Raw genomic sequence first — 12,168 nt, forward strand, 5'->3', positions numbered from 1 at the left:
AGAAATTATTTGATTGGGACAGAGGGAATACAGAGTTACTGAGAGAGCAAGGATAGAGCTTTCAGGATCCCAAACCTCTCCATTGTAACAGATCCTTCAATCTGTCCCTTTCCCAACTCCATCCTCTCCACTTCCCCTGCCTGCGGGGCGCCCCCTAGGGCGTTAGACTTTAGGGCCAAGCATCTTCTCTCCCTTCCGCCGCCCCCTCACCCCCCACCCCGTGAACTCTCCCAGTTTAAGTAACATGCAAAGACACACTATTGCCACATCTGGTAAGGAGGGCGGGTCCACTTTCCGGGTGACTCACGTCGTTACTATTTGTCTTTTGTTTCTAGGATGCTTTGGCTGCAATTTTCTCCCCTCTGTTTTTAATTTGGGGAGGAGAAAGAGCTAATGAATCAAGTATGAATCTTTTCTCCACTAACCTTTTCCTTTCTTTCTTAAAGTTGGTTTTCTCTTTTCACAAGTTCCATAACTGTTAAGATGTGCGGGGGCAGGACAGGTGGGGACGCACTCTTTACGCCTAAATCTGAAGTTGGCGCCTAAGGTATCACTCCGATGGTAAGACTTTTTGAAGTTCCCTTGCAGCTTGCTGGGCGTTTTGCGGCTGCCACGGGACAGTTTCAGCTCCTTTCTTTATGTTATTGCTTCGCGCTGCTCTGTCATGCCTAAATCTATCCCCTAAGTGTGAATCGGGGTGAATTCCACGAGATTCACTAGCGGTTTTGTTCCTGTCCAAGGTAAATACAGTATGCAAAATAAGGAACCACCAAAAGATGCCGGGGAGGGGGAGAGAGGGATTCCCTCACCTTTTCCCGCACATTCCTCGTCAATTTCCACCAGGAGGAGGCGCGCAGCGCTGATCCCCTCCAGTCTCCTTTCTCAAATCTCCCTGCCGAGGGCTGTCAAGGTTGGCCGCGCGACAGAAGTACCTCCGGCCGGCCTAACCCTCCCCTGCCCCCAGGTTGGTTTTTCCCAGATGCGGAGGTTGGGCCAGGGGCTGGGGTGCTAGGAGAGTCGGCGCCCGCCGCGCGGAGCCGGAAAGTCGCCGCGACTCTGGCGGGACTCGGACTTGTCTCTGGAGGTGGCGGGCGCGGAGGTGAGCGGTTGGGAGCTAGCCGCGCTGGCGAGAATCGGGAGGCGGCGCCGGGGCCCCTCCCTTCCTCTGGCGGGAGAGTAGCGTAGGTCCTGGGTTTCACCGCTGCTTTGTTCGCGGCCTCTTCCCTCCTCTTTGGAGATGACTGGAACCCCCTCTGGGATCCGAGGAGCAGGCGAAAGCTCAGGCTGGGGTGGGGGTGGGGTGTCATCTGCTGTGGGGTCCTTCGCCTTCTGTTAATCTGAGAGGGTACGAAAGGAGATGAGAAGACTCTTGTAACCTGAAACTTCCCTCTCATCCATCTGGACCTGGAAGAGAGGTCCGGGCGGGGGCGCAGACCCGGAAGGCTCGTCGTCCGCGGAGGCGGTGAGGGAAGGAGCTGGGAGAGTGAGAAGTTTGGTCGGGAAGGCTCTGGGGATTAAGCAATAAGTTAGACGCGGGGGACGAGTCTGATAACGAAAGGAGGAGGGCGGGAGGTTGGATGGGTATATATAGTGTGGGCCAGGGCGGAAGGTAGATTGCGCTTCTGTCTCGGGACGCGCGCCCCTCTCGCGGGTAAGGATGTGCGTGGGACTGGGGTGGCGTGGGGGGCGGGGAGCGAGGCCCGGACGGGCTTTCGGAGGGAGATCTTGGGGACTGAGTGGGGACGGCTTGGCTTGGCTAGGCCGTTTTCCGCACTCGGGGAGCTGCGGCCGCTGCCGCTCCTCACGCTTCTCTCCCACTTGTCCCAGGTCCTGCAGCGGATCCAGCGAAAGGCGCCAACAAAAGAGGCGAGGAGGTGGCAACCCGGGGACGGCGGTAGGAAGAGGATTGGGAGTTGAGTGTCCAGAGCCGCTGTGCGTACTTTCTAGAGGGAAGGGGCAGGGGAATCGGCCTTGGGAGGGGAATACCCGGTGGTGAAGGGGTTAGCCAAGTTCTGGTTGCTGAGCCACTCCTCGGCTCCCACGAGAGGAAAGTTTTCTCCAGACACCTCCGGCCGACCGGCGCCCTCCGGGCCCAGCTCCCGAGCCTTCGGAGCGGGCTCCGTCCCAGCCCAGCTCCGGGGAGACCCGTGCCGTGATGCCTGGGGGATGCTCCTGGGGCCCCGCCGCCGGGGACGCGCGGCTGTGGCTGGCGCGGCTGGCGCTGGTCCTCCTGGGCTGGGTCTCCTCGTCCTCACTCACCTCCTCGGCGACCTCCTCCACCTCCTCTGCGCCGTTCCTGGCCTCCGCCGTGTCCGCACAGCCCCAGCTGCCGGGCCAGTGCCCCTCGCCGTGCGAGTGCTCGGAGGCGGCGCGCACCGTCAAGTGCGTTAACCGTAACCTGACCGAGGTGCCAGCGGACTTGCCCCCTTATGTGCGCAACCTCTTCCTCACCGGCGATCAGCTGGCGGTGCTCCCTACCGGCGCCTTCGCGCGCAGACCGCCGCTGGCCGAGCTGGCCGCGCTCAACCTCAGCGGCAGCCGCCTAAAGGAGGTGCACGCTGGCGCCTTCGAGCAACTGCCCAGCTTGCGCCAGCTCGACCTTAGCCACAACCCTCTGGACGACCTCAGCCCCTTCGCTTTCTCGGGCAGCAACGCCAGCGCCTCCGCCCCCAGCCCCCTGGTGGAACTGATCCTGAACCACATCTTGCCCCCTGAGTTCGATCGAGAGAACCGTAGCTTCGAAAGTATGGTGGCAGCGGCCCTGCGAGCTGGCCAGGCTCTGCGCGGGCTCCGCCGCCTGGAGCTGACCAGCAACCACTTGCTCTATCTGCCCCGCGATGTTCTGGCACAAATGCCCGACCTTAGGCACCTGGACCTTCGTAACAACTCGTTGGTGAGCCTGACTTATGTGTCCTTCCGCAACCTGACACACCTAGAAAGCCTCCACCTGGAGGATAACACTCTCAAGGTCCTTCACAACAGTACCCTGGCAGAGTTGCAGGGCCTGCCCCAAGTCAGGGTCTTTCTGGACAACAATCCCTGGGTATGTGACTGCCACATGGTGGACATGGTGGCCTGGCTCAAGGAGACAGAGGTCGTGCAGGGCAAAGCTAGGCTCACCTGTGCATTCCCTGAAAAAATGAGGAATCGGGTCCTCTTGGAACTCAACAGCTCAGACCTGGACTGTGATCCTATCCCCCCTCCATCCCTGCAGACTTCTTATGTCTTCCTAGGTATTGTTTTAGCCCTGATAGGCGCGATTTTCCTACTGGTTTTATATTTGAACCGCAAGGGGATAAAAAAGTGGATGCATAACATCAGAGATGCCTGCAGGGATCACATGGAAGGGTATCATTACAGATACGAAATCAATGCGGACCCCAGGTTAACAAACCTCAGTTCTAATTCGGATGTCTGAGAGACATTCACGGACAAAACAAAGACTGCTATGCATGAGATGTAGACTTAAGCTTTATCCCATCCTATGCTTGCTCCATCTCCACTACCCACTATAGACACCACTGACCTTGACTGAAAGCAGTGAAGGGACTTTCCTCCCTTGTCATGTAAAGTTTTTTGGTGTGTTCTATTACTGTAAGATGATGAACAATTGCATAGTCTTTTACCTTCTTCCTTTTCTTGGAACTCCTTAACACAAGAGGAGGGATTTTTCAAGTTTCAGCATGAACACGGACTCCTGGCTGTCTGTTTCTCTTAGCACAGTTCAAGATGTAGCCAAGTGTACCCACACAGACAGCATTCAACAAAAGCTGCCTCAACTTTTTTGAGAAAAATACTCTATTCTTAAGTATAAGTTTTATTCTCATGTACCTAAATTGTGGAGAAAATGATTGCATTCTATAAACTGCCTGCAGACCTTAGCAAGCTCTTCAAAGTAACTCCATAGTACACTGGAGCACATGCATCCGAGAGCATGCTTACATTTTACTGTTCTGCATATTACAAAAAATAACTTGCAACTTCAGATAACTTCTTTGACTAAGTAAATTACATTTTTGATTGCAGTTTACATAAAACTATACGGAAGGTTTTTTATAAACTGCATCAAGATCCAACAGGCTAAATTGTTTTAAAAAAAATCAATAAAGATTCTTAAAAGAATTACAGTTGTGTTCAAGTTTGATATTTGAAAAAATGGATGAGGGATACTGATATTGAATGGTCTTGGTTCCAGTGAAAATTAAGGTATTAGTTATAGCTGAGAATGAAACTGGAGCAATATTATATAAATAGACTTTGGAGATAATTTCGAGATGGTGGATCCTTTCCGGATTTAGAAAATTTGAATATTTATGTGAATAGACTTCCTATGGTCCTAAAGTTAATGCTATTCAAGAAATAACTTTGTGAGAGCATTACAAAGTTGGTTAAGAGGGAAGAATTCTGTATGATAAACAGTTCACAGTTTGGGGCTTTTTCTAGATTAAGTTTTTAGGCTAGAACAAAATTATTTACTTAAACTCTCCATATGAAATTGTTCTATAGGTGTTTAGAGTATAAAACAAATATGGTGCAAATAAATGTATGAAAATTAAGTGTCTTAAATGTAGAATATACTAAAAGTTTTTAAAATATAAAGTTTTCCTAAGATCATAATACAAATTGAAACTTAGACTTTCTTGAGAATATTTTTTAAAAAGACAAAATGGAATATACACAGTGGATAGTTTATCAGAGACCCTGCTAATATGTTTAAAAAATTGTTATGATAGGGTAGGAGTTTGAGGAAATAACCAGAGATAAATGTATGTGTTCATAAACAAGTGTCTCAACTAATCTTAGGTTCTTATATTTAGTTCGGTATTTATAAATGTGAGGATATTTTGATTTAGATAAGCTCTATGTGAGGAATAAAATCTCATTTAGGTTTAAATAAAAGCAATTGGTTAATCAATTGATATTCTCTGAGTTAAATTCAGAAGTGTTCAAAATAGGGCTAAAATCATGAAACCTGTTCCTTGTGTAGATTAGACTATACAGTCAGAATATGAAGTTTTAACTATATTAACTTTCGTAAGGTATTTTATAAAATGTAACATTTATTATTTATGGTTATAGTTCAGGTCCTATGAAAAGGTTAAATATATGGTACTTAACATTCCATTAAACGTTTTAAGTGTTCATCAGGAATTCATAAACTGGCTGCTTGCCATTATTTCCGAAGAATGATAAAGATATGAGCGCGCCAAAAATAGTGAAAACATGTAATAAGAGCACACACATGTTAGGAATAAACTGCTGATGGACTTTCATTAGTAAGTATGCTGATATTGTAGAAAACAAGTTGTAATATTTATAGTCACTATTCAGAATTATTTCTCCATCATGTGATAATCTAACAGTTACAAACTGAGCTTTATGCTAGATCCAGGAAGGCAGTAGTTTCATTAGTCTAGCTTTTCTCATCATCAACTCACTGAAGCAGAATCTGATGAAGTGAAGCCAAGTTTTCACCTGTTAGGTGGATGGCTTTTTTTTCAGTTATAATTCCTTGCTTCTTTTTCATTCCCTTGCTTCTTTTTCTGTATAAACTTCCCAACATGCCACTGCTCTTTTCTATCACATCGCTCCTTGCTATTTTCCAGTACATGGCAATAGAACATTCTTAAGGTAAAAAATATTACTGTTTGAAAACAATTGGTATTGTGCAGTCATCATACTCTAAGTCTATAAGCTTATAAGGCATTTTGAGATCCTTGAAGATAGGAGCTATAAAAATCCAATAAGTACAAGGGAATATAAGAAAAATGAAATTAAAAGTATCATTTTAAGTGTACTTGTATTAAGCACTGTTCTTTAGTACCATTATGCATTATTGATCCTAGAAACCTACAAGTAATCCATTTTAAAAAATTTATTTTGGTTGATAATACACTATTACTCAGCTTAACAAAGGTTTCAGAGAAAACACCGTTTATCCTTTACAAGTTTCATTTGAAGAAAGTTAGAAGAATACAGGTTTCCCCCGCAACCTGAAAATGGAGTATTCCAAATGAAAACTTCTGAAGGCTGAAATGATGTAAAGTGAAGAAGCAATTACCATTAGTTTAAAAGCAAAAATCTTCAAATTTCTTTCGGTTAGTGGGAAACAGGTACTAAAGCTGGTCTTTTGTAAAAGTCAAGTGGCCTAACTCAAACTTTCAAAAAGCATGGAATACCTGTACTTAAAAACTTAAGCACTTGATAAATCTTTCGATTTAAAAGCTATTAACATGTCCAATAAATCTTAACTTAAAGTGGCAAGATTTTAGGATAATATGGCTATTTGCCCCTGAATTGTAACACCCCCCTTTCAATGTAACCATTCAGTTTGCAGCATTTAATATATGTATCACCAGTTTTGCTGTCCCATGTAATAATGGTGACCTATCAGGCACATGTTATCTTACAGCTGACAGGTTTTTCTTACAAAATAAGTAGACTTTGAAGTACATTTGCTAAAATTTTTTAAAGCAAAAGGAGCTACATAAATTGATACTATCAATAAGAGATGATTTTTTTTTTTTTTTTCCAAAGGCAAGGAAAGGCTTCATGGAAATAAATGAGCAAATCACATATGGTAAATCCTTTTAAAATATCTTGATTGGCAGCAAATGTGGATTATGCACACCTCAATATTTAATTAGAAATAACTTACATCTTTGTTTTCTGTCTAATTAAAGTGGATGTAAAAAAAAAAAAAGGTTCAAATGAACTGATTATTTCCTTAGGATTCTATTTTCTTCTGTCCCTTCTGGTCTAATGTTCCAATACTGTGCTTAACATTCTTGAGGACATTAGAGGCTTTACAGCTCTAGTCTGGGGATCTTTTGTATCATTTCTGTTTTCCATTTAAAATTTTCCCTAAAGTCTACACAAAAAGACACCATGAGGATGTACAAGGTTAAAAACAGTTTGATATATGCTTTCTTCCTGCTCCAAAATCCATTAAATTATCCAATTTTTAGAGAGCAGCATCATAAAGTGAAGACAGATATTTATTAGATGAGATTCACGTTTCACTTTTACACTTGTGCAAGGATTTTTCACAGTAAAGGAGAAGAAAAGAAGGAAATTATATTTCTAGTAATATATGAAAAATACTCTGACAATGTCTTTAAAATCTTTCAGTAAAACTGCAATGCTACACTTGAAATAATTAGTTTAAGAAAATATATTCTGTATTGTGCAGGCGATCTTGTCTTCTAGATGGAGAAAAACAGCTCTTGGAGGATGTTTTGTACAGCTATTTTTCTGTTCTTATCCTTAGAAACATTTTACTCAAAAATACAGGCTGCTTTATTTTGTATTGTATCTTAAAACATTTTAGCAGCTCTGTGTCATGGGTTAAAAATATCTAGATTTAAAAAAATATATTAATATATGATTCATATAATTTTTACAAAAAGACATGAATTCTTAGTATTTCAAAATTGGAAGGGCTCTTAGATGTGTCAAGCCCAGTTTCCCATTCTACAAATGAAGAAATTGTTAATTGTGACATGTCATATATAATGACAACCAGACTCCGCCTCTAGTGCTCTTTTTCCCCCCACATGATGGCATTATTAATAATCTACCTTGAGACCTGTGAAATTCCCATGTTTAATAAAAAAAGGCAATTGCCATGGTTTTGTTTTTGCTTTGCTCTCATTCATTGTTTCGGTTGGCTCTAAATTTTATAGTATGCTTCAGATCCCGGAATATGCTTAAATATGTTTGAAATGACTTTGTCATAGCAATCTTACGAAGTTCCTCTGAGTCTATAATATGATAGAAAATATTTTGTTAGTTTAATGGTGATAATTCTTTTGAAAAGAAAAAATAAAACTCTGGAAAGTTGTGCTAGCTTGTGTAATTCTATCTTAAAAAATGAGTTAGCTCAGCTGGTGAGAACACTAAACAAATGAGACCAAGTTCATGGCCATGAAGTCAGTCATTAGTCACCAGGTGAGACAGTCAGCTTTGCATGCTCTGGTCTGCCCTCTCAGGCCACGCCCACTCCAGGTGCATTGCTGTAACCCATCCTCTGAGGGCCTAGACCAAACAGGGAATCTAAATCAATGCAAATCCATTATCACCCTGGAAAACCAGTGGCCTTACCGGCCAAACCCTGGCAGCACAGCTGCTGATGGGCCCATTTGCTTTCTTTACATAGATGTAGGACCAAACGTGGCAGTCCCTATATTCTCAATCACAGTATGTATGCCACAGATCACAAAAGTTTTCTCCTTTATGTGAATTTTGAGATAAACCTATGATCAGTATCTTTTAATGTATTACATAGGAAATTAGGTTTGCTTTGCTACTTGAAAATGTGGTTTAAGATTAAAAATCATGATTAATATACCACAAACTTGTATGTAAATGTTCATAAAAACAGGAATGCAGTTTATGTTTAGCTGAAATTTTGTCATAATAGGGGTTATTTGTGGTTCACAGTTTAACTTGGTTAATGTAAGGATACAATTGTTTTCAAGGAAGCAAAAGCTTAAAATATGACCAGCTATAATAGTTTTCGTGAAAAATAAAAATTTAATAATATGTTTTAAAGAACCTGAGGATGCCATCAAGATAGGCTTATTTTAAAATGGAAATTTATAGATTTCCCTACTCCCTTCCCCGCTACCCCCACAATCCTATTTCTATTACTTTTTGTTTTTTTCCCCCAAGGAGAACCACAATACATAACATTTCAAGGTGACTGCTTGCACACTGGAGAATTAGACTGACTGAAATATTAGGTGGGTAAGTGTACAAATATACATTTCTCTATATGAAGCAGTTTTTCTCAGTTTTACAATAGTTAGTTAACTGTTAGAAGACTATCTTTCAATTAGTCACGTTCTGTGGTTATTCTTACAGATCATGGCGAACACAGCTATAAAACTTTTAAAAGACATTTTAGAATTAACCCTTGTTTCTTGTAGATTATTTAAAAATACAGGGTTGGGGGGACACCATGAATAGTCCTACGACTAAGGATAAAGTGCCTTAATATTGAGATAAACCACCATCTGTTTAAATCACATTGTATTTTACCTTTTCACCTACAATGCTGAGAACATTCTCCACTATCATTAAACACTTTTAATATCTGGTTTTAAAGTACTGCGGACAATCACATATTTTACACATATAGAGTGTTTCTTACAATTTTACCTAATGTTCTAATACCTGTGTTTCTACATCTCCCATTTTCTCCTTAAAGTAGATCCTTGAAGGAGAATTGCTGCATCAGAGGGTATAATCTATTTTCTAACCTCTAAAAATATTCCTATCTATTTAAATTAGAAATATTCAATGTAGATCAGCAGTTAACTATGTTTTAGGAGTCTCACATCATACTTTTTACAGAGTACTGAATAGTCTGTGGATAGGATCTTGAACAGAAAGAAACTTTGATTAAGTTGCTAATTTACTTGCCACTGTTTTTAATTCACAGATGTCTACTCATTGTTAAAATAACAAAATTAGAGGATAGCTAAGCCCATAACTCAGTTAGGGGGAAGGGAGAGAGACAGAGAGAAGTGGGGAGAGTCAGACTTAATTATGATTCATCACTAATGTTTGATTGAGGACTAAAATGTACTATGTCTCATTTAATTGATTTTGAACTTGTGTAAGTAAGCCAGTTTGGCTCCCTATGAGGCTTATAGCATGTGGCCATAAAGGGAGGTGAAAGTTCCATTGAATGCCTTATTCAAGAGTCTTTGGTACGTATGTTGAGGAGTGAAATGCATGCCTTGGTTACCATCAGTAATGTCTGGAATTCTGAAGAGATTAAGAAGTGTCTTGGTGAGGCTTTTTATTTTGGCTTTAGTATGGGCAGACCTGTGTGACCTTGATTCATATTTTGGGTATCTGCGAGGCAAGAAATTCCCAGTTTTTTAGCCAAAAGAAGGTGACCTTGGAAGGCTAATCTGGCAGCAATGAATAGAGAGACAGGAAACAAGTGACTTATTTCAGTAGTTAAGGTAATAAGGTCTTTTATAGTGGTTTTTAATTCCCAAATTAAAAAGTTTCCTTGGTCAAGTTTAGAGATGCTGTTACTCTTTCTCAAGTCAGTTCTTAGGGCCAGTTGGTTTTGATTTCTAAATGAATGAATTGAGAAGAATGGCTGTATCCAACAGCCAGAGCGTTCCCTACTCTATTCCTTCTTGTTCTCTTCCATCCTTTGATAGATGTTCTAATGAGGGATGAATTCACCAGTGACATTGCTTGAACAAATCTGCAATCTTAATAATTTAATACTGGCCAACCGAGTTAAACATTGGGTGATATTATGTCCTAATAGTCCTTACAGTAAGTTGATTACTTATAGGTAGGGTAATGTTAATTAGCTTTATACTACATGCTGCAGAGACATTTTGTATTACTTAAGGAAGTGCTTCTTATTTAATGTGACATATTTCATAATTCCTTATGTCATAATTATATACTCTAGGCCCCATTCTCAGTGCTTTATTAAAAAGTAATTTTTTTCCTCTTAATGGGACAATGTGGTAGGGACTATTTCATAGATGACGAAACTGAGGCACAATGGAGATTAAATAACCTGGCCAAGACAAACCCAGGATCTTCAGATTTGAACCAGGCTCCAGAATCCACACATTAACCACTGTGCTATATTGCTCCTCACATGTACCATGACAATCAATGATACATATTTTAGAGAAGTTAAAAGAATATACGTAACAGGTTTCTCTTTAACAGTATGGTATATGGGATTATGAGATAAGTGACCCAAATAATTTAATTTCAATTTCAGTCTTTAGTTTTTTGTTTTTGTTTTTTTATATTGAACTATAAACACATAATCCCTACACTTCAGTGGTGTTTCATATATATATGTGAAGAAATGATAAAATAATATAAAGTCCTGAATAAGATTGTGTGTATGGAAAAGAACACCATAAGAATTTCATTTACAAATCTAAATTGAAAAAAAAAAATCACAATAGCTTAATAAAGAAGGACTTTTTTTAAAAGAGTAGTATCATGAGATGGGCTCATAGATTTCCTTTTAATTTTAAATGACCGGTTTTATGCTATTGGCTGTATCCATTTTTGGGAAATGCTTTCTGCCAAGTGAAACTTAGTTTTGAACACTGGTATAATAAGACTAATGTAGATAATTCAGAGATTTCAAGCCTTGAATGTTTGGCCTTAATTATCTGATCTAAAGTCTGCACTTATCATTTTAATCTGATGTTTGAGAAATTCTTCCTGTTAGAGTTTCAAAGATTTTGTCATGTCTTTGCAGTTTAATCTTGACTGGACAATTGCCGTCTGGGTGAAGAAGCACTTCTGCCCTTGTGTGTCTGCCAGGGTGTTAATACCAGTGTCCTTCCAAGCCGCATCGTTAGGGATTCCTCTGCTACCTATGTAAACTGTACTGCAAGAGTATTTTTCAAATAACCTGTATTTTTATGTACAAACTAGCTTCTTATTATTTTAACTGACTTTATTGGTCATATCACAAAATCACCGCTCAATCCAAAGAAACAACTTTTCAATTAACTTGACCTTTAGAATAAAATACAAAATGCATTTTTAGATTGACTTGACTTTTCTTCCCCTACACTTGACTGTTTTGCTTGTGCAGGTTGCCATAGTGTTAGTAGGAGGATCTTTGGTAAAAGATGCAGAAATATAAATAAAGAGCAAAGAACCAGTAAGTCAGAGTTTTCCATGTGGTTGGAAGTCAGTTGCTTTGGCATTGGGAAAGCCTGACTCAATATTGTCAGTTCTGAGGTAGAAAAAATGAATTTAACTAAACACCATCAGCAATGCTGATGTTCATAGAATTTCTGACTACTTGTTACTGTCCTTTGTTTTGCTTGAGAAACTCGATATACAGACAGCATTTTGCCAATAGAACTGGGTGCAGAGAATTGATGTAGTTGACTAGCTGAAACTAGTTTGGGCCAATCTTCAAGTCAAGTTGAGTTCCAAACTGGATGGAAGTTTGACTCAAGAGGACTTTCCTACTGACAATGGCTTCTGGACTACCTAACCTGTTCCAAAGACTTTGAAGTACTAAAGTCTCCAGGGAAGACTAAGTACATGAATTTGGATTAGGTTCAGCTGTGAATGGCAGAAATTCAGTAGAGGTAAATTTCTCTCTTAAAAGTTTGTTGCCTTAAAGTCCAGAAGTGGTATGGC

At 40.8% G+C, this 12,168-nt stretch overlaps 2 protein-coding genes across 7 annotated transcripts; one reads left to right on the forward strand and one right to left on the reverse strand.

The window, feature by feature from the left end:
• Window positions 1-239: 239 nt before the first annotated feature.
• Window positions 240-1,403, reverse strand: LOC118601751 (translation initiation factor IF-2-like). Of its 2 annotated transcripts, none has more exons than XM_036219733.1 (2): window positions 810-1,403; window positions 240-362 (listed from the first exon to the last, which is right to left on the reverse strand). In XM_036219733.1, the coding sequence occupies exon 1, from the start codon at window positions 1,392-1,394 to the stop codon at window positions 906-908; it is 489 nt and encodes a 162-aa protein (XP_036075626.1). In that variant the 5' UTR covers window positions 1,395-1,403; the 3' UTR covers window positions 240-362; window positions 810-905. The 2 variants fall into 2 exon arrangements, with proteins under 2 accessions (XP_036075626.1, XP_036075620.1); XM_036219727.1 differs by lacking the exon at window positions 240-362 and adding an exon at window positions 535-731.
• On the forward strand, window positions 369-7,638 carry TPBG (trophoblast glycoprotein). Of its 5 annotated transcripts, none has more exons than XM_036219725.1 (2): window positions 369-561; window positions 1,828-7,638. In XM_036219725.1, the coding sequence occupies exon 2, from the start codon at window positions 2,156-2,158 to the stop codon at window positions 3,416-3,418; it is 1,263 nt and encodes a 420-aa protein (XP_036075618.1). In that variant the 5' UTR covers window positions 369-561; window positions 1,828-2,155; the 3' UTR covers window positions 3,419-7,638. The 5 variants fall into 5 exon arrangements, with proteins under 5 accessions (XP_036075618.1, XP_016005089.2, XP_016005087.2 ...); XM_016149603.2 differs by lacking the exon at window positions 369-561 and adding an exon at window positions 851-964; XM_016149601.2 differs by lacking the exon at window positions 369-561 and adding an exon at window positions 975-1,099.
• Window positions 7,639-12,168: the final 4,530 nt, after the last annotated feature.

The sequence above is a fragment of the Rousettus aegyptiacus genome, unplaced genomic scaffold (genome assembly GCF_014176215.1).
Source record: "Rousettus aegyptiacus isolate mRouAeg1 unplaced genomic scaffold, mRouAeg1.p scaffold_m13_p_1, whole genome shotgun sequence".
Taxonomy (NCBI): domain Eukaryota; kingdom Metazoa; phylum Chordata; class Mammalia; order Chiroptera; family Pteropodidae; genus Rousettus; species Rousettus aegyptiacus.

Excerpts from the sequence above, each read along its gene's own strand:
- LOC118601751 (XM_036219733.1), bottom strand. The coding sequence starts at position 1,394 with ATGAGAGGGAAGTTTCAGGTTACAAGAGTCTTCTCATCTCCTTTCGTA.
- TPBG (XM_036219725.1), top strand. The coding sequence starts at position 2,156 with ATGCCTGGGGGATGCTCCTGGGGCCCCGCCGCCGGGGACGCGCGGCTG.